This window comes from Bactrocera dorsalis, chromosome 3 (assembly GCF_023373825.1).
Source record: "Bactrocera dorsalis isolate Fly_Bdor chromosome 3, ASM2337382v1, whole genome shotgun sequence".
Classification (NCBI taxonomy): Eukaryota; Metazoa; Arthropoda; class Insecta; order Diptera; family Tephritidae; genus Bactrocera; species Bactrocera dorsalis.
The window spans coordinates 65,734,455-65,761,370 of NC_064305.1; the positions used below are offsets into that span (position 1 = coordinate 65,734,455).

The 26,916-nt window shown below is 39.9% G+C and overlaps 1 protein-coding gene across 1 annotated transcript; it reads left to right on the forward strand.

Moving 5' to 3' along the window:
• The first annotated feature begins 2,925 nt into the window (after window positions 1–2,925).
• LOC105233842 (nidogen) lies at window positions 2,926–26,137 on the forward strand. The gene is made up of 12 exons (XM_049451978.1): window positions 2,926–3,724; window positions 18,334–18,636; window positions 18,702–18,878; window positions 18,945–20,210; window positions 20,285–20,558; window positions 22,287–22,429; window positions 22,502–22,899; window positions 22,966–23,123; window positions 24,643–24,897; window positions 24,965–25,139; window positions 25,204–25,488; window positions 25,565–26,137. Exons 1-12 carry the CDS (start codon window positions 3,479–3,481, stop codon window positions 25,824–25,826), a joined length of 3,942 nt encoding a protein of 1,313 aa, XP_049307935.1. The 5' UTR covers window positions 2,926–3,478; the 3' UTR covers window positions 25,827–26,137.
• Window positions 26,138–26,916: the final 779 nt, after the last annotated feature.

The following is a 26,916-nucleotide window of genomic DNA, read 5'->3' on the forward strand; positions in this document are numbered from 1 at the left end:
ATTTCGCAGTTATTGAGATTGAAGTACCTGTGCTAGTAAACTCATCAGCCTTACAGTTTCCTCAAATACCGCTGTTAGAGATAAGGATGTCTAGACTCATCTTCACATGTCTTGAGCGCACAGTCAGCGAACACAAGGCTAGCGATATTAGCCTGCTTCCCTACTAAAAAGTGCATAGTAACCACTTTGAAAGAGGCTGCGGACTGGAACAATAGATCTTCTCTTTATATCAGTCTCCCCCGATCGGAAGACGATGCAGGGGTTGGAAGCCTAAAATTGGAGCTGAGCTCCCGACAGTGTATGCCTCCATCAACGTTCCCGCAAGTTTTGATCCATTCGTAACAAAGCTCACTGCCTCCGAAATCGAATTATCGATCGTTATAAGATATATTTTCATTTATGTGTAAAAATACCGGCTGTTTATATCAAAAATACTGATTGAGTCATTTATTTTATTTTTTTGATCGAATCACCTGAAATTATTAAGAAAATATTTATTAGACAGCGTTTTTCCGCAAAATATTTTATAACTGTTGTTAAATAAGAAACATGTTTTATGAAGAAACTCGGCAAATACATATAATTAGTGAAGAATATACAATATTATTTCACCGATTGTCAACAACGATGCTAACCGAAAGCTACACGTTCCCCCATGACGCAGGCGACAACGCGCCGGCTCGACGCCGCATAAAACATAAAATATATCACCAAAGAAATGACTGCATCTAAATTTAGACTATGCGACTATAATAAAATATTTACTAAGTGGTCATAAATAAATGTGCGTGTGTGCGCCATGCGCCAACAAAAAAGTAAAAGTACCAAGTGGCAACACGCATGATTTTTCACAGGCCTATATACATATTTGTGTATATAAATAAATATCAGTGTTTATATACTTATGAGAATGTAGAGATTTTAGACCCTAAAGCTCGTTAAGACCTTTTCCCTATAACATTCCTGGCATTTCTTTCTGTCATATCCATTAAGGGATTTTTGAGTGGGTGATAATGACTTTCGCGGTATGCTTTGTCAGCCAAAAACTCGTAACTGAGGTGGATTACATTTATATGGTACATATGTACATTTATACATATATATTTCATTTAGGAAGTGCATTCGAAGAACCTCGCTTGGTTGCGATTGACAAAATCCGAGTTAATATCTACTGTGGGCAAAAAATAGTACGACTTTTTTATTAAAATTTCACGCGAAAACCCATTCGTCGAAATACGTTTCTATGTTGGTATGACTCTCAGAGACATATGTGAGAAATATCACATCAGAATAATCATTAGTCTGTAGTACATGAAGTCCATTCGGCAATTTTTACGATGATTGAAATTATTTGACAAAGGATGTCCATTAAGGGGTTACATGGGTTTCCTCGGCTAAAAAACAGTCTTTTTTCAACAATTTTTGTCTCATATTAAAATTAAAATATTTTATTAGAATTTTTAATTTTTACAAACATACATTATTAACAAAGAAATTCTGAAATTTTGGATAAAGAAATTCGGCGATAAGTATTTGTGACGAGCAAGTGTTTTTGATTGGTACAAATTATTCCAAGATGGTCGAGAATGTGTTGACGACGAACCACGACCAGAACGGCCATTAGCATCAACTTATGATCAACACGTCAATATAATAAAGCAACTGGTGCTTGAGAAGCGACGATTAACAGTCAGACATCTTACAGACATCGTTGGAATATTAGTAGGATCAGTGAAAACCATTTCGAAAGATCATTTGGGGGAAAAACAAGTGAAAGCACGACAATTGGTTCCAAAATCAATCGAAATTTTCGAAAACAGCGTCGCGTTAATGTCTGTGAATTAAAGCTTTCCCACTACCAGGATGTCATGAAACGTACTATTACTAGCGATGAGTCATGGATCTATACTTACGACCCGGAAACAGAAGATCAATCGGCCGAATATCGTGGAAAAGGTGACCCGAAACCGAAAAAGCCACGTCAAAGCAGGTCAAAAATCAAGGTTATAATGACAGTTTTCTTCGATTATCGAGGTGTGGTGCACTGCAAACTCCTTCCGACCCGCCAAACTGTCAACAAGGAATACCATTTGAGTGTTCTTCGACGTCCGCGCGAAGATATTTGTAAAAAAGGCGGGAATTATGGGCCGAGCACTTTTGGTTTTGCACCGCGCAAAGCACCACCGCATACTGCATTGATTCATCGTTAGTTTTTCGCCAAATTTTCAACCAACATCGTGCCGCGACTACCGTCGACGTTCGACTGATTTCACTCCATGTGACTTCTAACTATTCAGCAAACTCAAGCGACTGCTTCGGAGAAACCGTTTTGAGACAATTGAAGTAAAATGCTACGCTTGTTGAAGGCTGTTCCGGAAACTGACTTTAACAACTGTTTCGCGGATTAGAAAAAACGTCGACACAAATATATTGGGAGATTACTTTGAGGGGGACGAGTTATATTTTGCAGAATAAAATAAGAATTTCAAAATTGTGAACAACGTCTTAATATATTTTGCTCACAGTAGTATGAGCATTCGAAAGATCCGCTCTAGTGGTATATATCCGTATATCTGTAAGCATTGTTGTTGGTGTGTCTTGCACGAAAAACGCATACACATCATCGGATGCGTACGCAGCAACCAGGTTTTCTTTCGTTTTCCGCTGCTTGCCATACCGAAGAAACGCCGAGCGTCCAACGTCGTCGTCGTCGACGACGTGCCTGACAGCGTCAAAGTCGCTGCGTGCTGTAAAGCGTTAAAGTCACATATTCACACATTCGCATAACTTCTTGCCACTGTCAACGCGATCACTTCAATGAAACGGCGCGTACACGGTTTTTGATCGCTGATCTGATCGCTGCCGCTGATCGTGTACGTCTTGTCTGCGCTGTCGGTCTCGTGGCTCAGGAGGACTCATACGCCACGAATTCGTATCAGTAGTGAAAGTGTAGCAAAAGCGAACGGTTCGCCTAACGGGTTCTCTACAATACTTTCCGGCAGATACGTCGAGTCGTCCGATTTAAAGTGCTTGGCCCCAACAGCCACAGCCAAGTAGACTAAATACATAGAAACATATCTCCAACATCTTCATTGCCCAACCGGCAGTGAAAATACTTATCTAAAAAAACAATAACAAAAATCAAAATAGAAGAAAGGAAGCAAAATTAAAAACTGAAAAGTGAAAACTCTGGTTTCAGTTGAGAAGTTATTTTTAAAAAATATATTTTTGGAATTTTAATTTCTTTCGTGGTTGCCGCATTGCCGCTACTTGCAATCATGCACAAGAAGAAGTGCGAGCGAATGTGTTGAAATTTCGAAAGTGCGTGTTTTCATATTGAATTTAGGAAATTGTGAAATATTTGAAAAATAAAACAAATTTCTGTGGGCTGAAATTCTTGTGTGGAAAACAAAATATTTATAAGCTTGCAAGTTCTATATTGTGGAGGCGCGCAAAAGTGTGCTTTGTTGTTGTGAAAATGTGGAGTAAATCCAAGGATAATATTGCACAATATTTGTGCGTGGCGCTTTTGCTATGTGCGGCTGCCAGTGCTTCCGCTCAATATCAACATTTTGTGGATTCTTTGGGCGCCGATATATTTTATGAGTATCAGGAGGGCTCGGAGTCGCCAATTCATTATTTGAATGATGGTGACAGCGAGTTTGTCGCGCTGGATTTGGATAAACCTATCAATTTCTACAGTGAAAAATATGATAAACTTTTTGTGAGTATTTTTTGTATTGTATATAATATCATTTACATTCTTTTTTTCCTGAAAAATATCTTCGTGCATCAAGCTTTGCTGTGCTATTGAATTTATATTGGAAACTGTGGTGCGAAAGTTGGTCTATGGTATAATTGATTTTTTTCGAACTAACGGTAGTTTATAATACCACTAATTAATCCAGATAAACATAAGTATGACACTTTATTAATATAATGAGGTGGCTAGACAAACTGATTTTGTCAGTTCGTTCGTCTTATACCCACCCACAAATGTGGTTTCAAAATTCTCAGAAAATGTATTTGATTATAAAAAGATTAGTTAAAACAAGAGAAGACTTTAACTTAATCATGTATTCTCATAAATATATTTTATAGTGGCTTCAACCTTTATACTGGGTCTTATAAACTTCTTGTTCCACTTAATTTAGAGTAGTCGAAAAAGTCTTTTCGTATTTCTAATCAAACTTCAATTTACATATTTTTTATATTTATAACGAACTTTAATGAACCTAATATGTACCATTTAGTCGACCACTTTTTGCCATTTTTTGGCTAGACACATTATTCCATCAGAGTTCTCGGCGAAAAACTGCAACAAGTAATTTTCCCAGGCTTCTCTTGAAGCCAACTTTACTCCATTAAGGGAGTTCTGTATTGACCGAAACAAATAGTAGTCCTATGATGCAAGGTCAGGGCTTTATGGTGGATGCATCAAAACTTTCCAGCCAAGCTCTTCAATTTTTTACCGAGTCATTAAATATGTGTGTGGTCTACCGTTGTCCTGATGGAAGACGAGGCCCTTTCTGTTGAACAGTTTTGGCCATTTTTTTGATTGCTTGCTTCAATCTCATCAATTGTTGACAGTAAAATGTAAAATCAATCGTTCGACCAGGCTGAAGCAGCTCATGGCGGATGATTGCTTTCCAGGCGTCATTCCTGGCTTTGCGACCATTTGTTGAGATTCACCATGCACGGATCATTTTCGCATATTATTGTCGTATTTGATCCACTTTTCGTCTCCTGTTACCATTCGTTTCAGAAATGGTTCGATTTCATTTCATTTCAGCAAAGAATCGCAGATGTTAGGTCGGTCCAATAGATTTTTCATGTGGTACCCAAACATCGGACTTCTTTTTGTAACCAGTCTTTTTTAAAAGGAACAAAACTGTTTGATGATGAATGTTAAGTTCCTTAGCCATGTCATGGTTGCTTATGTGACGGTTCTGGTCAATCTTTTCCATAATTTCATCGACTTTTTTAACGTTAGGTCGACCAGAACGAGGTGCATCTTTCACATCGAAATTTCCAGAACGGAAGCGAGCGAACCATTGTTGCGCTACACGAACTGATACAGCAGCTACTGAATTCAAGAGGATCTCAAAAATTGCCAAGTGACTATACAAACGATTTCAACCCTTCTACCAAACTAAACCCCCCAAAAAAATATTAATCTAAAATAATGTCGCAATGTCTGGTTATAGGGAAAAATTGGAAAATAAGTTTTCACAAAGTAACAAATGCCTGAAAAAAACTTTTTTGAATGTTTTGAATTTTTCGAAAATAGTAAAAAATTAAATTAGAGGATATAGATAGTTGCAGACATAGACAAGTGTATAAAGAAGACTCACTAAAGACCCCAAGTAAAACGGTCTACTCGAAACTGAGAAATCGTAGGTTTAGTTTTAATACAAACAGTTTCGATAAAATCGTATTTAAAGTTTCAGTTCCGTCCGAATCAATTTGGATGCCGGGTTAGAAAAAATATGTTTCCGAAAATTGGATTGGAATTTTGAAAATCCTTATGTAGATATTAATACATTTTTAAATAGATAAACTTTCTAGACTCATAAGTCCATTAAGGCATAATTGACCAATCTAACCGAAACTCTTTTGTACGTGTGATCGTTTACCCTTTTCTGATGCATAGGGCTTACTATATGAGTTGCACGGTGTGGTTGCGTTAGTTTCCACTTGAATTCTTTTAATATATTGAAGTTTAGTTGATCTTAACTTGATTGGTAGTACCTTAATATTCATTGTTTAAGTCTCTGGCGAATTTGGTAATGCCGACCTAAAGTAGCGGGTCCTTATGACGACCAAACCGTCTTTTAGAGGATGTTTCCATATATCGAAATTCGTAATTGGAATCGTGTTGTATAACGTATTTACATCTCTTCGTTGATACCTATTATTCACTGATCTGAGTTGTTTTAATGCCTTGAAATAGTTTCCACATACTACTTTATACATAAATATTTCAGAACATGTTTCCAAGCACGTTGAACGGTATATTCTTTCGAAATATCCAAGTTTCAATTATATTTAATTATAAATATAACAATGTCGCCAGCTTTGTTTTTGCCGACACTAGTTCTTCGAAGCATTTTTTATTTAAAATAAATCAGAATTAATTGTCAGGTGGTACAAGAACTGGATGCTTAACAGCGTGCTGTCACTGACACAATATCTGACAACAGACAGTAGAATTCAGTGGGGTAACACCCACACACGCACTTTGCGACATGATTAATCACAAACTTTAGTGTTACAAGCGGTAAAAAACAACTTAATTAAAGCAAAAACGTTCACAAAAGAATTCCATGTTTTTCGCGCCATAAAATTTTCCGAAATATTATTAATTTAAGCACTTCGCGTGAAAATTGTCACAAAATAAAAATGCCTAAAAAACGATCATAAATTGCATGAGTTGACAAGTCGCAAATGTTTGGCTGACGGCCAGCGGTGTCAGCCTTCTCGAGATTAAAGAAGAACTCATATATTACTGGTGCCACATGTGGCCATTAAATATATAGAATATACGGCGAATGTCCTGTGCGATGAAGAAAACATCGATATGCGGGCCATTAGCCGCTGACCACTTCGCCAAGCAATGTGCGGCTAATAAAAGTGAAGAGCGCAATAATTTTTTCCTGACAAGTGTGTCACTAAACTGTCAATAGGTCTGTGGCGTCGCATTTAATTAAAGTCACCAAGCTAGTAAGACCCACCTACATATATTTGTATCTTGTATGTGTGACCAAAGTAATGTTGACAATGACTGCATAAAAAATGTGGCGCTAAAGTGGGCGACATAGTTCGAATTTGCCGCCGTTTTAATGACTGAAATACGGTAAATTCTACAGCTACACACATTTACATTTCGTGTAGCCAATATATGAAGACTTATTTCGTTTATTTTGGTTCACTATATTTTTCATGTATCGGTTATATTTTAGTGAATCCTGTATTAAGGCTCAAGATTTCTTTAGCCTTGAAAGTACTAATTCCAACGATTGTTCCACGCTAGCTTTATTAAATGTTTCCTGTACCATTCCATACTAACAATCGTATACACACACATAAATTTGAGATTAGAAGTCAAAACATACTTGAGCGCTTTTTCCAAGACTTTTGTAATTTTGCAGATCTTAAAAAAATTATTCTGGAATTCAAACCCACATTCTATCTAATAGGCCATTCTGAAATCGCATACTTAGCTGAAACGTGCTCAAGTGAGGCTGAATAACTCTTAAATATCGCAGATCTTATCTTCTTTACTCATGTAGACACCGCTTACGCGGTTATAGCCGACTTTACAACAGCCCGCCAATCGTTCTTCTTTTCGCAATTCTAGATACCAAGTGCAGCCAGATCCTTCTCCACCTAGTACTTCCAATCGGGTGGAGGTCTTCCTCTTCTTCCTCTTCCCCCCGCGGGTGCTACGTCGAATACGCTCAGGGACGACAAGACCTAGCTAGTGCAACTGCTGTCTCTTAATTCGCTGAACTATGTCAATGTCGTCGTATATCTCGTATCTCGTACAGCTCAACGTTCTATCGACTAAAGTATTCGCCGTTGCCAATCCGCAAAGGACCATAATTCTTCAAAATCTTTGTCTCGATAACTCGTAACGTTTACTCATAAGATGTTGTCATCGTCCATTCGTCTGCACTATATGGCAGGACGGGGATGATGAGTGACTTGTAGAATTTGGTCTTTGCTCGTCGACCGAGGACTTCTCTTCTCAATTGCCTAGTCAGTCAAAATTAGCACCTGTTGGCAAGAGTTATTCTGCGTTGGATTTCAAGGCATTCGAGACTGACGTTGTTGTTTGTGCTGGTTCCAAGATAGACGAAATTATCTACGACTTCGAAGTTATGACTGCGATTGCGACGACTGTTTGTTTGATGAGAGAAGAGGTACATCCTGATCCTCTTGGAGCTTTTGGTGTTGTTCTACGTCAGTTTACACAGCCATATTAGTATTGCGGGGATACCCAATTTGGACATCGCGGCATAAAGGCAGCTCCTTTTCGTGCTGTAGAAAGCAGCTTTGAAATCGACGAAGAGGTGGTGTGTGTCGATTCTCTTTTCACGGGTTTTTTCCAAGATTTGGGGAATGATGAATACCTGGTCGGTTGTTGATTTTCCAGGTCTAAAGCCACATTAATAAGGTCCAATTCGTTTGTTGACTGTGGGCTTCAGTCTTTCACACACTAAGCTCGATAAGACCGTATATACGATATTAAGAATTTTCAAGGTAAATGGCGTAGATTCGAGGGTTCCCCGTTTTGTGGATTGGACAGAACATACTTAAATTCCAACCGTCGGCATGTTTTCGTCTGACCAAAATCTTTGCCCGTATTTGAATAGCTTGGCCGGCAATCCCGGCCCGCCACTTTCTTGTTTATCAGAAGGGTAATAGCTATTTGAACTTCTTCATGGCCTGACTGGAATGTCCATAACATCGTCATCAATTGGGGAATCGTGTACGCCATCTCCAGATGTTACACTTTCACTGTCGCTCAGCAGGCTGGAGAAGTGTAAACTCCATAACTTCAGTATGCTCTGAACATCAGCCGCTAGATCACTATTTTGTGTTCTACTAGGGTATGCTTCGGCCTTGAAACATTCCGTTAGTTGCCGCACCTTTTCCTGAAATATATTTGTAATAGCTCAGGATAATTAGTATCTCATAGTTTGGGACTCCGTGAAGTCTAATTTGTTTGCCGATAAAAAATGCTCTGACCTTCGCGCTGAATTTTTGTTAACTTTCTGAAATCACGCAGAGTTTGGATCTCATAGAATTATAATCTTGCATTACAACACTTGTGTGATTTGAGTGAAAAAGTCAAAGTTTTCCTTTGGAACCTAAAATTAATACAATAATTTTCTTCCAATTAGTAGTCTAATAATTTAGATTAATATTTTAAGGGTTGCCTCGGGTTGGTGCAATAAAAAATTAAAAAAATCTTTATTATTCCTAAGATCCATATATACGTATCTTATAAAGAATTTGTAAAATTTTCAAAGGAACATAATCAAAACTCGGCCAATACGAAGGACGAAGAAAAAACCCAAAAAGTAAAAGCTCGAGTGTGCAACTTTTCAAGACGGGATCTCCAAAACTATTACTCGGATTATCTTGAGCATTTAAGAATATACAAAATATTATAGAGATGTTATAGAAGTAAATAAGACAATAAAAACTATTTTTTTGGAAGCCGTGTAACCTACGTAACCCCTCAAGTAAACCATTCCAAAAGCCAAAAAAATTGAGTTCATTGAATTCATTTCGATATCAAATACTCGTTTGAATAAATTTATTGCAATTTCCGTGCTTATAATCAGTGCAGTAAAGCCTCTTATCAGCCGATATATATGTATCAACTTATACATATATTCATATACATACATAGATGCATGAAAATAGACGCTCGAGACGATGTAAATAAACTCGATTTGATCTCGTGCTGCCTTCCGTGCTGTCCGTGCCTTTGCACTGTTTTCATACCGATCTACCGATCAATCACTCTTTTTAAGTGTGTCGGTATTGTTATTGTATATTGTGTATGTTTGAGTGAGTAGTGTAAGGTGTTCAGTTAGTTGTGCGAAATTTGCTGTACGAAGTGCAACAACAGCTGCTTTGTCTCATTTAGGTCTGTGATCTATTTTCTCTGGGCATTATATTGTATGTGTGTGTGTATGCAAATAAGTTGTTGCATTTATAAGCAAAGCCGAACGCTCGAAATTGTGTTATCATGTCAAATGTTTACAGATGTACACATTAATTTGAATTGCTTTGATTTCGTCTGGTGGTGTGTGCAATTTGAGTATTTGTTTGATTACATAGAGAGTTAATTAATTGAGAAAATTAGGTTTTATGACAATTTTAAAAGAATAATTAATAACAATACTTCGGATTGAGTATATGATTGCTTTAGCAAAGTGGATTAAAGCCTAAAATTATAAGAAAACTGAGTTAACATTTCGCAAATGCTGAAGACGCTGCTAGTGCCTTTTCATTTATTAGTACGTCTTTCGTACGACACTGAGTGTATATTCTTATTAGATTTCAGTTTATGTGGTGATTATTGGGATTCCTCTCTTAGAGGTCTTAAATTGTCAGAAAAACAATTAAAAACAATTCGCCAGAAGTTGGTTGGGAAGTCTTTATATATTTCATTTATAGTTCGGATCTGACATCAAATGATTACAGTCTATGTCGAATGATTTTGCTAGGCTTGCGAATATGAACCGCCTTGTTAGTTGCCTTTCTCTCGAAAACTCGTATCGCCGCCTCATCAGACGTTGTCATCGTCCATGTCTCTGCACCATATAGCCAGACGGCGATAATGAGTGATTTGTAAAATTTGGTCTTTGTTCGTCGAGAGAGGACTTTACTGTTGCCGAGAGTTTTTTTGTGTTTAATTTCGAGGCTGACGTTGTAGTTGGTGTTAATGCTGGATTCAAGGTGGAGGCAATTATCGTAGACTTTGAAGTTATGACTGTCAACTGTGACGTGTAAACCAAGTCGCGAGTTCGACGACTGTTTGTTTGATGACAGAAGATATTTCGCCTTACCCTTGTTCATTATCTGACACAACTGCTTCGCTTCTTTGTCCAACCTAGAGAATGTGGAACTAAAAGCCGGGTTGTTATAGCCAATAATATCGATATCATCGACGTAAGCCAGCAGTTGGACATGGTCGTATTTGACCTAATTTCAATAAATCGATTGTGTCATTCCCTGTGTGGGTTGTGTTGTGGCGTCAGGTTGGTGCTATTGAAACCAAATATTGTCCAAATCCTTATAATCCAATTCGGGCAAAAAATATTTGATCATCATTGAGCGATGGCGATTTCCTTTCACAGTAACGTGCCTGTCTTGATCATCATCGAAGGAGTACGACCCATTGACGCCGCCGGACCATAAACCGCTCCAAACCGTAATTTTTCCGGGATACAATGGTTACTCATGAAGTACGTGTGGATTGCTGTCGGACCAATAACGCATATTTTGCTTATGATGAAGTCATTCAGCCAGAAATGAGAGCTGAAGATGATTTTTCAATGTAAATCAGGATAATTTTCAAGTTGTTGCTCAGCCCAATTCACAAACATATGACGAATCTGGTAGTCAAGCGGCTTCAATTCTTGCGTCAATTCGATCATGTAAGGATGAAGGCCAATATTATTATTATTTCCATGATGAAATGGCAAACCTTATTGAAGAGATATGTCAAATATGTCGTCGTTTGCTGTCCCCATCGGTCTACTTTTGTAGCATCCCTAGTCAAAAATCCGTTATATGGACCTAAACGATATCTACCATAATGACTGAGCTTGTTGGAATCAATAAATTATGTCAGAAGACTATGATCGGCAATTAGAATCGTGAGATCTAAACCGGATTTATTGTCTGAACGCCGTTCGTAGTGAACCGGATTTCATCAAGAATAAGTTACTGTCCGGAAATGTATGGATTCCAAGATCAATGGTTAATGATGTTATTAAGAAGTCAGCCATCTAAGTCATGTGTTATGGTTCTCTAAGACTACTTCTTGAAGGTGGTATTTTAAGGCAAGATCAGGCGGTAATTTTATTAAGTCCAATTCAAAAGAACATATTGAGTTCCAATAAGAAAATTTTCATTTCATATTTTCCTCTTGAAATGAGTAGGAATTCAAGCGGGCTTGGCTGAGTTATTAATTTATGAGGCGGCAAATTGTGAATTATTAAAGCGCCAATTAGCTCTAAAATTTATCGGCACGCTGCAGTCTTAGTTATGTTGTAATAACAAAAGTCGAACAACAACAAAAAAAACACTTCACACTTGCGCTTCTATTGGAATGGACGTATGAAAGGCGTCAAGAGTTGCTCAGGCTCTCTAAGTGGCACATATGAATATATACATATATATGTATGTAACATGCATACATATGTACAATTCACACAATGGCTTGCACTTAAGTACGTACTTAATTTCATGAGCATAAACACTTTATTAAGAGATATGTGCTAGAGGATCCTTGCGGAGGGAAGTTGTCGGAAGAAAAATAAAAGAGAAAACAAAAGTGCAGCATAATAAAAACAAACCACTTCATTGATCGCACAATACATACATATGCACATAAGCACATGACTCTCCGAACATATGCACTCATATATTGTACTATATATATGTGTACTCTGGGGGATTTATGTATGTCGACCTATGCACTTGTGCGGGAGCCCTAGTGTTGAGTTTCCACATTGCATTCTTAAGTACATTTATATACTATAATATATGTACATATATGTATATATGTGTGTAGATGGTAGAAGATTGTTGCCTATCTAATGAGCTTGTTAATTGACTTGCATCGCAACATCACACTCTACAGCTGGTGTGAGTAATCGTTTGAGCAGCAACAACGCCCGTTAGGGAAAATACCCCAAAAGATATTTGGATATCATTGAGTCCTTTTAAAATATTGTCTCAACTCTCACTATTGAATTGTCAAAAAGCTGCTGGGTAATGCTGTCGGATTGATCGTGTTTAGCTGGATGAAAATCTGAATAAATTAGAGTTATGTAATACTAACTGTTTACGCAACGGAACCGAACGAAATCGATGGTCCCTTTGATCTAATCGCTTGCAAAATAGTAACGACTTCCAGTGCTAAACATAAACGATGAAGATAGGAAAAACCAGATCTATTGCGCTTAAAGTAGGGTTATGTAGTTAGGTTAGATGGCTAATTAAAGGCATGCACCAATGGTGGCTCAGCACGTGCCAAGCTTACCCGATCCGGAGCACCGACCCGCTCATCTGCTTTACAATTTCCTGCGACTCCGCTGTAACTTGGCACTCGTACCAGTCTTATTACAGAGACACTCGATACTAATGGATAGCGAGGTCAAGCAATAAGTACTTGACCAGACCTGAACGCGCTGTTAATAAGTTGATGACTAGTACTCGTATCGCCGCTCTGCTATCTGAGTGAATGGTTACTTCAGTAAAGGAAGCTGCAACCTTAATGGCTGCAACACCGGCCTGGAAAACACCGCAATAGTCAGGAAATCTAAAGCTGGATTTGACAGAAAGCTTCTGACAGTAAACCCCTCTCCCAAGTTTTGACCCATCCGTAAAAAGCTCACTGCCCCTCTTCTCCAACGGCTTCTTCCCACTCACAACTTCCTCGCCGATATATGGACAGAGAGGGAGCCGCCAGATTTTGGATTAGCGACTCCATAATCTAAGTGATTCATACTCGTTCACCACTCACTTTTCGATAGTTTTTTTAAGAATCCAGATTTTCTAAGTCTGATGGCCAATTTCGCAGCCATATATGTTCCGACGATATCTACGTGCAATATGTGCAAAATGGCGTTAAATGCCATGGCTTGAGTGAACCTTAGTGCACCACACATGCTGATGAACACCGCTTGTTGAACGCGCTCGATTTTAAGTGCAAGTGTGGTCTTTTCTAGAGCCCTATACCACATAAAGAGTTCTTTCTTGACTATGGTGTCATAGAGCCAGAAAACTACTTTCGGTGAGACTCGTAAACGGTACTCAGGAACTTTACTTTGACCATAAGCGCTACATCGTCAGCAGAGGAAATCACCCGGCCGCCACGATCTTCAAGTGTTTTAAGCAGGTCGTTAACAAACATAAAAGAGGAGAGAGAACTCCGCCTTGTGGGATTCCCCTGCTCACATTTCGCCAAACACGTGCATTTCTCCATTTCGTTGCAATCCTATCACACAGAAGACTGCAAATGAGTTGTTTGAGGTTTTGTTCAACCACAAGACCGTCCAGAGCTGTTACGACTGCTTCCGGCAGGACGTTTTTGAAACCAGGAAAGGACAGTACTATATATAATCATGGTGCGCTTCTGATAAATGGAACCTCGGAATACGCCTCCTGATTTACCAATGCATCAGTCTCTCTACAGTTTTTAGTAAACAGAAGGAGAGGCTGATGGGTCTTAAGTCCTCGGCCTTAACGCAAGAGGCAGTTAAATGCGGAAAACCGTTCCGAATTACTCGGCCCAGAAAGAAACAATACCGGTTATATATGCATCTGAAGATGAAAATCACATTTGTATGGCAACAAAAGTATATAGTGAACTGATCTGAAGAATTTATTCGAAGATTGTTGGCGTTTACTTGGGCAAAACTTCATGCTAGATGTCTTAGAAATGAATAGAATTTTGGATTGCAGTGATCATGGAAGTTAAATATTAATTGTGCGCCTTGCAACAAGCGCCTGCCAACTGAGCTCATCACTCCAACACAAATCATGCGTCGATGGCACGCATTCCAAGCAGCGCTGAACCAAATCACCCACGGTTCACTTCACAAATAAACACAAGGCGCTGAGGGAGCAACATTTCAGTGTTGTTGTTGTTAGTTGGGAATGATTTACTTCCCCATAGTGTTGCAAGCAAAGGCGGGCTGTTGCATTGCGAATGTATGTATGTGAAAAACAGCCGCCACAACAATAACAACAATGTTGGCATAAGCTCTAAATTTAGTTGCTTGTATTGTTTATGTTGCTTTTGCTGGCATTTGTTAAGTGTTCAACATTTTGTGGATGATACGTGTGTTATTGTAATTAAGAAGTGTTGTCTGTTTTTGTTGGTGTTCGGCAAAGCACTTATTCGTTTCTGATGATGTTGCTGCTTAATTTTGCTTAATACACCAAGGCACAAACACACACATAAATATATCTATATATTCTATATATGTATATATAAATATGTATATATTATACATAACTATAACATAACTATGTAAGTGTGTGTGTGCAACACTGCGGGCGCAAATGTGTTGCATCAGTAGCTGCCACACGCATGCAGTTACTCTCATACACGGCATATGCCTCTGCCGCAGCAGCTATTTGCGGTTACTTTAATGTTTTTGTTTTTATTGTTTTTGCTGTGTTTGTGTGGCTGCTTGTGGCAAGTTTTATTCCCGCATCCTGGAGATACGCTTATAAAATTTTACAGTTAGATTATTTCCCCATAATCCACACTTTACACAACACCGAGTCTTTGCAACAAAAAGTAAAAATAACAACAAAAAAAAAACAAAAATAGAAATACCACCAAAACAACAAATGTATTTTAAACTGGAACACAAACAAATATTGGAGTCGTTGCAGCGTTTACATTGTTGTTGGTTTTGCATGTGCGTATATTTAACCAGAATTTGGAGCAAATGCTTTTTTTATTAAAATTATTTGCAAAATGATGGAATTTTTATTTTTTGTGTTTTTTTTTGTTCCGCACCAGCATCGCTTTGTAATATATTTTTGCCTCGGTCTCGTTACCCTAGTTTCCGACCACTAGAGGAGATCGAACTGTTGAAAGTAGCTTCGTAATTATTCGTCTCATTTGGAACCGAAATAACGAAGGCATCGTCTTTCATTCATAGTTTATACCACTTAATATAGGGTGATCCATTTCGAGGTTCTCTACTTTTTTAAAGAAAAAAATAATAATTGGGGAATGTTTATTACCATTAGAAATAATATTCTTTGGAATTTATTTTTGGAAGATCTTCTTTACTGACGTAGACATCGCTTACGAGGTTATAGCCGAGTTAACAACAGTGCGCCAGTCGTTTCATCTTTTCGCAAGGTCCTTCCAACGGAGAATAGGCGGGCACCGCATCGTACTTTCAGAGCTTGAGTGTTTTCGTCCATTCGGACGACATGACCTAGCCAGCGTAGCCGAACTATGTCAATGTCGTGATATATCTCATACAGCTCATCGTTCCATCGAATGTGATATTCGCCGTGGCCAATGCGCAAAGGACCATAAATCTTTCGCAGAACTTTTCTCTTGAAAATTCGCAACGTCGACTCATCAGTTGTTGTCATCGTCCAAGCCTCTGCATCATATAGCAGGACGGGAATTATGAGTGACTTATAGAGTTTTGTTTTTGTTCGTCAAGAGAGGACTTTAATTCTCAATTGTCTACTTAGCATGAGATATCCTGCGTTGGATTTCGAGACTGACGTTGTTGTTGCTGTTGATGCTGGTTCCTTAATTGACGAATCCTGACGGAGCTTTTGGTGTTGCTCAACGTCAGTTTACACAGCCGTATTAGTTTTTCGGAGATACCAAATTCAGACATCGCGGCATAAACGCAGCTCCTTTTCGTGCTGTCAAATGTAGCTTTGAAATCGATGAAAAGGTGGTGTGTGACGATTCTCATTTCACGGGTCTTTCCAAGATTTTGCGCATGGTGAATATGTGGTCAGTTGTTGATTTGCCAGGTCTAAGGCCACACTGATAAGGTCCAATCAGTTTGTTGACGGTGGGCTTTAATCTTTCAAACAATACGCTCGATAGAACCTTATGCGCGATGTTGAGGAGGCTTATCCCACGGAAGTTGGCGTAGATTGTGAGGTCTCCCTTTATTTGGATTGGGCAGAGCTTACTTAGATTCCAATCGTTGGGCATGCTTTCGTCCGACCATATTTTGCAAATAAGTTGATGCATGCTTCTTATCAGTTCTTCGCCGCCGTGTTTGAATAGCTCTGCCGGCAATCCATCGGCCCCCCGCCGCTTTGTTGTTCTTCAGACGGATGATTGCTATTCAAACTTCTACATGGTCGGGCAATGGAATGTCTTGAGACCCATTTTCGGTGCCTCATTCGAGCATTTCGACCGGTAACTGGCGAATAACACGCGTGATGTTTTGCACTAAAGGCTGAATCAAAGCGAAATTGTCCGCATAAACTTTATACTTTACATATTCCTCCAGGAGAAAGTTTAACGGTATGATATTACGTGGGTCGATTGACCCAAAACATGAAATTATCTGCTCACCGAAATGTTCTCTCAATAAATCCATTGATTAATACAATGTGAGGGAAACCAAATGTCGCCGAGTTTACTAGCTTCAATTTCAGGCTTCAAATAGTCGGTCGGGATAACGGTCGCCTTTGACGATTACGTTCTCTCCGTCATCATTTTTGAAGAAATGTGGATCAATGATTTCACCTTGCCACAAACCACACCAAACTGTAATTTTTTCTGGCAGCTCTTGAATCTCTTCAGATTGCTCTTCGTCTCAAATGTGGCAATTTTGCTTGTTTACATACCCATTGAGCCAGAAATGGGCCTCATCGCTGAACAAAATTTGGCTCGAAAACGTCGGATCTTTTTGAAACTTTTCAAGAGCACATAGAGCGAAGCGATGTCGCTTGGTAGGGCTACTGAAAAAGTACCTCTACTTAGATTACTCGTAAGATACGTCAGCATAGATTCGTAAGCCTTTCTATTTTTTGAAGACTAAATAAGAAATGCAAAGGTTCGAAGAAGTTTTCAATGGTTTATACATAAATTCCTCTGCTGTCGCTCAAAATCGGGCAATTATTGACCTAATACTTAAATTTGGACTTCGAATGATCGATCTGAGAACCTGTATATAACATTCTTCCTTAAGTTAGTGAGAGCGATAATCTGTTCTTCGCTCCCCCACTGTTGAATAGTAAAATTTCTTTAAAATAATATCAACTTTTTAATCCACTTGCTTTGTTGTAACCTTTTCTTATCGTACTACATCATAGTGGTTTTCAAACTTTGGATTTCCTAGTTTATAGTTGACAAGTAGTTTATCATTAGCTAAATTCTTTCTGGTTTACGGTTGGTAGCACGAGTTCTGTTTACCTTTTTGACCTACCATAAGTACTTTAATAAGTTTTCTGCGTTATACTGAATTTATCGCTTGCTCCGCAGCATCCACTAACATGGAAGGACCCGAATCTTTCATTGTGGTTGGTCCCCATACTATAAAGTAGCTGCTCCGCAGGAATTAAGGAGTGGGCAGGCAGGGGCATTGGAGACAACTCCAAGGCATGCCCCTTGCCAAGTTGTTAATGGGTGGTTCCCTCTTAAAAAGTTCAAATATTTAATCAATCTTCAAAGGGACAAACTCGAGCTACTCAATCGCCTTCTACACTAGTCATTGTAAGCTCTTATATAATATGGGCTTAGCTTTTTGTGCGAATTGCCGGGTCTGAGACATGGAGCTTGAAACTCCAGAATACTTGCTAATTGCCTGCAAAGCAGTCTGTAGGCGCAGGATAAAGGACCTGGGAGCCATGTTTCCGAATAGGGATCACATCGCCTGAATAGCACCTAGCAGTATATTGAAATTTATCAATATACTTGGGCTAAGAGAGTCTTTTTAACTTAGGAAAGGGCACAACAGACCTTAGGTCGTGATGCTATCCTAATTTATTTATCTAATCTAATCTAATCCATACTGAAGCTTTGTTAATGTTCCTTCCAAACTCATATCATAATATTTCATACAATTGCAGATCAACACCAACGGCATATTGACGTTCAACATCGAATTTCCGGAGTATATCAATCAACCATTCCCGCTAGAGTATCCATCGATTGCGCCCTTCTACGCCAATGTCGATACTACGCTCGCCTATAATATCACCTCGATATCGGTTTTTGAATCAAAAGATCCGTATCAACTGCAAAAGGCGACCAATTTGGTGAATTATGCATACCCCGAAAAGGCGCAATTCGTTGCTGATAAACTGATTGTGGCCACTTGGAAGAATGTGGGACACTTCAGCGCCAAAAATGATAAACTTAACACCTTCCAGGTTTGTGGGAAAAGACAACTTTTGTTGAATTCTATTGTACTTCATAATAAAATGCATGAACTTAGGTTGCGCTGATTGCCAATGAGGAGGAAACATTTGTGCACTTCATCTATGCGTATAACGGCATAAATTGGCTGCAAGGTGAGACTGGCGCTTTGGGATTGCCGGATATACGCGCACAGGCCGGTTTTGTGGCCGAAGATGGACGTCACTATTACATCGATGGATCGGGCACAGATAGTGTGAGTATTTTGTCGCCTCATATGTTGGAATGTATATTTCTTATTATTTTTATCTATGCTCTGCAGGCGCGTTTTACTTTCACCGAGAATTCGAACATTGGCGTGCCCGGTGTTTGGTTATTCCATGTTGGCGCTTTGAATGAAACAGGTAATGTTGAGGTGCCTATTGACCAAGAAGATCTCAATGCCATACCACAGGCGGAGACTTGTGCCGATAGTGGCCACAAAACCTGTAATTTCAACGCGGATTGTCATGATAAGCGCGACGGCTTCTGTTGCGTCTGTCGTGATGGATTTTACGGTAATGGTAAGGCGTGTCTCAAAAATGATTATCCAATACGCGTAACGGGCACCTTGGCTGGTCAAATTAATGGACAAGTGATCGATGAACGCGCCAAACTGCAATCGTATGTCGTGACAGCTGACTCGCGCAGTTACACAGCCGTTAATCCGGTTAGCGTGGAGTTGGGCGCACAGTTGCGTTTAGTGGTGCCCGTCTTCAGCGCGATTGGTTGGCTCTTCGCCAAGTCATTGAATGGTGCTGCGAATGGCTATCATCTCACCGGTGGTCATTGTGTGCATGTGTCGAAGATACGTTTCGAAACTGGCGAGTCTTTGACTGTCAATCAGACATTCGAGGGTTTGAACTACTGGGATCAGTTGTCTGTGAAGCTTGAGTTTTTCGGTGATGTACCCACGGTGAGCAGTAATGCCAAATTACATATGGCCGATTATGTGGACGAGTATGCATATGTGTCGCCGAATGAATTGCATTCTGTGCATGCACATTTGATTGAGATTCCCGAAGAGAATCGTGTCATCAACTTTCAGTTGGATCAGTCAATTTACTTTGAACGTTGTGTGCTCGACAATGAAGTGCTATCGACGGGCACAACTGTGCTGCAGAAGGCTTCGAAGATTGTTTTGGATTATTTCGAGCGTGATCAGGCTTTACGTACCAGCGTGTTGACCAAAATCGGTGTAGACGCTGAGTCGAATGCTTGTACCGATGGCACAGCCAATTGTGGCGAGCACACCGTTTGTGTGCCCTATGAGGATACATATCGCTGTGACTGTCGTCATGGTTATGGTCCACAATTGCAGGAAGACGGCTTGGAAGTGTGCGTTGATATTGATGAATGTCTGCTACAAACGCATGCTTGCGATGACAATGCTATGTGCACCAATAATGAGGGTGGTTTCACTTGCATCTGTTTTGAAGGTTATGAAGGTAATGGTTATCGTTGCTTGAAAAATGATACGGTCACTGACGAGCGTGAGCAATATATCCCAGACTACATTATTGGCAGCAACTATCAAGATGAGTGTCAGGTGAGTAGATGCTTAGTGCAAATGTTTTAATCTATAATAAATTCATTATTTACACTCTCTTTCTCTCTTTCTAGCGTTGCTCACACGATGCCGATTGCGTGGAGAGCCGTTGCCAATGCCGTGCTGGCTTCGAGGGTGATGGTTACGTATGCAATCACATCTGTGGTCATGATCAGGTTTTGGAAAATGGCCGCTGCGTACCAATTTTATTAGATGAACATCCAGTTCAACCTCAATGCAACTTCATGGGTGAATGTGAATGTCCAACTGGTTACGAGTTGATCGAGGACTCTCAAACGTGTCGTTACACCGCGCATTATACAAGTGACTCAAAATCTGAGGAATTAAGTGAGTAGTAAGGCAATTATATTGCACAAATTTATTACGTGAACTGGATTAGAAAACAATATACGGAATTGGTTGTCCATCAGAAATACTCTCAGAAAGAAACTCTAGCAAAAGAAAGACACATTTTCATACCGCATTTCCTACTACTTCCCTTGCTGCAGCCAGATTTTTTTCCATTTTTGGTTATCATGTAAATTTAAACTGCCGTTTAGAGCCTCCAATAGAGATTCGATTCAAAAATAGCAGACATTATAATGTAAAAGTTAGACTGGAATCTGTTTAATAGAAACTGGATTCGCTCCTAACTTCTGACCAACATATATAAGACATACATAGGTTAGGTTAGGTTAATCTGGTAGGCCAATAAGCCACGCATAGACTAGTTTGGTCCTTTGAGATACCACATGGAGTTCAGTTGCTAAATCCAAGAGGAATAGTCCTCATTTAAGATGATTGAGCTTGACGAGAATTTTAACAGATTCTGCAGTCTTATTATCGATACATCCTCTAGTGTATCATACCGTGAGGACCTCAGATGCTTATAGCGTAGTCTTGCCAATGCGGGACAAGTGCACAAGAGATGCTCCATTGTTTCCCTGGTGCCCTGCTCTAGACATTTCCGACAGTATTTCAATCTCTCAGCTCCATCCGGGCGTGTGTCGCCACCAGACAGTAAACAGTTAGTTCACATCATGTTCCTATAGTTTCTCCTATCAAGTGTCAATAGGAATTTTGTGTTCTTCCAATCTACCGGGTTTCCCAATGTTGGTCACGTTTTCGGATGTTGGCCGTACACCATTCTTGGCAATCTCGTCCACGCCTCGACACTTCGGGCCGATATGCGACACGAGGTTACTGTCTTGATCGCTGCTTGGCTGTCTATGTACATACATAGATGTTGACTCTGGAATTGCCTGTAGGTGCATCAAAGGTCAGCTCCGCGGCTTTCGCAATAGCAAAGACCTCATCTTGAAATATACCGCAGTGGTCTGGTAACTTAAAAGTTTGGCTTAAGCCTCATTAGAGACAGTGTATTCCCGATCCAAATTCGTTGTTTATTTACGAGCCATCCGTATAGATGTTTAGCCATCTTTTTCTATGTTTATTTTGATCCTTCATTACCACTTGAAAAGTGGGACCATAGAGTCGGTGTTTGTCAAACCGCTTGGTGTGGTCCTTGAGAGAGAGTTGTAAGACGATATTTAAGGCGGTAGTTAATAGGCAAGTCGGATAAACTTTCAAGAGTACTTCTCACTTGAAATATTTCCATCAAAAATCCAATCACAGTTCTTGACACATAAAAGCCTGTAGGATTTACTAATATGCACCAGAAATATGTGAAGAAGTTTCCTAAATCAGCTAAAAAATGTTTGGGTGCTAAATTAGGTCTGGAAATGTTGATACGCATTTCGCACTTTGAACTTGGCCTCACAGTTAAGATCCATATTCAGTCCTTAAGTCAATTTAAATCTGGGATCTTGTTTAAATATATTCAATAAGCATAACCATAGTTTATCATTCATATTCGGAGATTTAAATGCAATGGTCCATATTTTCTTCTTCACTCGTTCACGTTCACTCAAGTAAGTCCGTCTGAATACGCTTATATTAGATACGGTTCAGTCTAAAATACTTTATATCCAGTTCTACTACCAGTCGCACACTCGGTTTAGTTAACTACCACCTTACCCATAGCATCTTTTATCCTATCTAAATTGTCTCTTTCAGTACCCTGTGATGTGGACGCCAACTGTCACATAAACGCCACATGTGAGTGGTATGAGAATGAGATGCGTCACGCGTGCACCTGCAACCAAGGCTTCCAAGGCGACGGCTACAACTGCGAACTCATCAATACGTCCTGCGCCTACGTAAGTCCACAAAAGCAGACAAAATAAAGGAAAATACTAAGTACATGTTCCTTTAATATTTCCACCCACTAGAACGGCGACATTTGCGATCCACATGCCTACTGCGTATACGAAGAGTCACGTTGCGTTTGCGAGGATGGTTACGAGGGTGATGGCTTTCACTGCCAGCTGGCGCCCGATTGCCGTGACAACTCAACCTGCGGTCAGAACGCATTCTGCATTGTAGGCGTCTGTCAGTGCTTAGCCGGTTATGAGCGTGATGTGTCCGATCTTTGCGTGCCAGCCGGTCGTTGTGGTCCTGTCTTTTGCGGCGCAAACGCAATCTGTAAGTGGGACGCACAACAGGGTGTGCAGTACTGTGACTGTATTGAGGGCTACGAAGGTGACGCCTTGGAGGGTTGCCGCAGCATACCACCACCCTGCAATGTACGCAATAATTGCGGAGTGCACGCGACCTGTGAGCCCACTGAGTAAGTATGAAGAAATAGTAGTAGAGAGCTTATTTTATTAATGAAAATTTTTATTTCTCTGCACAGCGATCCAGCTAGATATGAGTGCCAGTGCAATGCCGGTTTCCACGGCGATGGCTATGTTTGTGTGGAGGATCAAAACTGTCTCAACACACCACAGATGTGCGATATGAACGCCAAATGTTTGTCCACCAACAACGGACTTGTCTGCGTATGCAATCAAGGTAAGGTGTAGTAAAAGTGAGTTCCAGTCACTCCCTCTCGCTCATCATCTTTCCCGCCCTCTACGTTCCAACTTAAAAAATAATACACTTCCTCTTTGGTGTTTGGTTTGCTGTTTTTGAGGTCATTCAGGCATATTAAATGTTAAATATTTATTTTTTCCCCTTTTGCTCATACGAAACTGTGCGTGGTCCGTCGCTCTTGCAGGCGGTGCAAAAGCAGTAACCGAAAATGGCCAAACCGAGTAATATGTTGAAGTAACCATTATTGCGATCCCAGGTGAGCGGATGTAGTAGAAATTCACGTAAGCCACCAAATGTTGTCATTTTTGGCTTCGGTGCATGTCCACCACTGATCTGCGGTCCACTTGGTCTCATCGACGGCGGCACGGTTGCGTATAGTCGGCTTTGCTTCGTCGGTTGCGGCAGTGTCGGTAGCCCCTTTGCAAAGAGGCCATGCTTTGCTGATAATTTTGATAAATAATGTAATTTACAAATCGAATTTTGAGAAAACATTTTCTTCGTCTATTGAAAAACTTCCTTCACCGAAAATATTGAATTGACACTGACAGTTAAAACGCTGTATGTTTGTTATAATTTTTAAACAATAATAAATATTAGACACCACAAGTATTTGGAGGAGGTTTGGAGGGTCTTAACAGCAAATGCTGTGCTCTGTACAAAAAGTGTTGGATATTCTTATAAGAGTCTACTAATTAGCAGCATATTCTGAGTCCAACCCATGTCTATTAGACTAAATACCTTTTGCGAAATATGAAGTTCACAGCCCAAATTCGAATTCACAAATGTTTTGGTGGTCGTTTTGGCACGAATTAAGAGACAGCGGCTACGCAGCTCCGTTGGAAAGACCAGGCGGGGAAGAACCTGTCTATAATCTCCAATTGGTGTCAATAGCGAGAGGGATGACCGACTAGCCCGCTGTTGTAAACTCGGTCATAACCGTGTCGCTGTCACCGACAATAAAGAGGGAGAAGTTGATAGATACTTGGTAGATTGAAGAAAAGTTCCTTTGTGTTTCAATGTTAATATTTTTATGGACAATTGTCGATGGTGGTAATGCTGGGTCCAAAACGGACGAATTTGTCTTCGACCTCGAAGATGAGATTGCCAACAGTGACGGGGGAGCCAAGTTTCGTGCTTTCAAAAGCAGCTTTGAAATCGACAAAGAGGTGATGTTTGTCGATCCTCTTTTTACGGGTGGTTTCCAAGGTTTGGCGCATGGTATACATCTGGTCAATTGGCCTAAAACCACACAAATAAGGTCAAATCAGTTTGTTGATGGTGGGCTTTTATCTTTCATGTTCTTTGTCTACCCAGAGAATACTTGGTCTAAGACCAGAAGTCGTGAGCTGCTTGAGACATACATATGTAAAAGATTCGATTCTGGCCATTTGCGTATTATTCTACATACGACTTCATCCCCTGCAAACTCATTTTTTTATTATTTCTTAAAATTTAATAATAAAATAGTTCTTATGATTATTTTCCATGACACTACCAGGCTTTTATGGTAATGGCTCTCTATGCTTGGAACGGCAACAACATGAATCCGGTTTTCTACTCGTGAGTCAAGGTGTTGTCATCGTGCGTGTACCACTGAATGGCAAGAACGTGAAGCCTATCTCGGTGGCTTCAATGGCTATTGGACTTGATAAGGATTGCGTAGAAGGACGCGTTTACTGGGGAGATATTTCTTCAAAGAAGATCGTTAGCGCCAAATACGATGGTACCGACTTAAAGACTTTCATTTCTGATGGTGAGTAAATGGAATCAATAAAACAAATAATAGAGTTTTTTTTTACAAAATTATCTACTTTTACCAGATGTGGAGTCACCTGAAGGTATTGCAATCGATGTCATTTCAAGACGCATCTACTGGACCGACTCGGTAAAGGACACAATTGAGGTGGCCAGTTTGGAAAACGCGACACTACGTGCCGTGCTCATAAATAAGAATCTAGTCAATCCACGTGGCATTGCCGTGGATCCGTATAGAGAGTGAGTGCGCGTGTACTTTAGTGCTGATACCCAGGATACTTATTTATATTTTCTATATTAACAGAAAACTTTACTGGTCCGATTGGAATCGTGAATCGCCAAAAATTGAAATGGCCGACTTGGATGGTACTGGACGTGAGTTGTTGTTGGGTAGCGGTGCTGTCATCTTACCCAATTCACTGGTTATACTCGAGAGCAGCGGGGAACTGTGCTATGCCGATGCGGGCACCAAGAAGGTGGAGTGTATCGACTCATACTCCAAACGTCTGCGTACAATCTCCAATGATTTGACCTACCCCTTCGGCCTGACATTCACCCACAATCAATTCTACTGGACTGATTGGACAACGTAAGCCAATACACTTACTATATATACTTATATTCTCCATTGTCCTTTAAAACGTCTAATCTTATTTTTCTTGCAGTAAGAAATTGGAAAGCGTCGATACTTTTGGCAATCGTCAAAAGGGCATTCAGACGCCTTTCTTCGGCAGTCACAAAATGTACGGCATGACCGCCATCGAGGATAGTTGCCCGCAGCTGAACAGCCCCTGTCAGATCAATAACGGTGGTTGCGTAGACGCACGTATTTGCTTGGTGAACAGCAAGGCGCCATCGGGCAAGAGCTGCAAGTGTACAACCCAGTCGAAGACCTGCAATGTGCCACAGTTCGGTGTGCAGTTTTAAGGTCGATCGATGCGTTTTTTTCTTAACCATTAAATACAAATATTAAGTGAAAATTTTTATTTATTCGATTTCCTACAGCAGCACAAACTTATTGCACAGTTTTCTTACTTGTAAGCACATAATAGAAGCAAAAGGAAGAAAAACAAAATATTTATAAATACCATATAAGCTAAAAACACCAATGATTTTTTTGTAATTTTTATAAGCCGAGTATATTGTCCATAAAATATAAATATATATGTATGAGTATGTATGTGTTCGATATATATTTTTCGGTAAATCTAAGTAATAAAGAGAAATACATATCCACATATGAACTTGTATTCCATTCGAGGTTCCCTACAAATTTATTGGAACATTCTTTGGCATTTATTTTTTGAAGATTATCTCTTTTATACTTGTGGACATAGCCGCAGTCTCAGATGGTCCATCTGTTGAGTAAAGTTGTCAATAACTCGTTCGAGAAACTGGTGAATGACCAGCGTGATGTTTTGCTTCAAGGCCTGAGGTGAAGCAGGACTGTTCGCATAGACTTAAGACTTCACATATACCTATAGGAAAAAGTCTCACGATGTGACATCATACATTATGGGTGGCCAATCTACTGGTCCTAAACGTGAAATTATCTACTCACCGAAGTGTTCTTCAAATAAATCCATTGTATGAGACAATGTGAGGGAAGTGAAGTCGTCTTGTTGATACCAAATATCACCAAGCCTACGAGCTTCAATTTCAGGCATCAAATAGTCGGTTATCAAGGCGCGAAAATGGTCGCCATTGACGGTTACGTTCTCACCGACATCATTTTTGAAGAAATATGGACCGATGATTCGACTGATCCACAAACTACACCAAAATTTAGCTCGAAAATGTGGGTCTCCTTGGAAATTTTCAAGAGGCCATATAGCGAAGCGATTTCGCTTGGGAAGGCCGAGCGTTTTCATTTTCATTCAAGCTGTACTTTGTACGCTTTCAATTATAAATATCGATATGTCAGTCAGTGTTGTTATGAATGGCACGGAATCAATTCTCCACAGTCGTCATATACACTCTCAGCTACGGCTGCAATATTTTCTCCACTGTGTGCTGG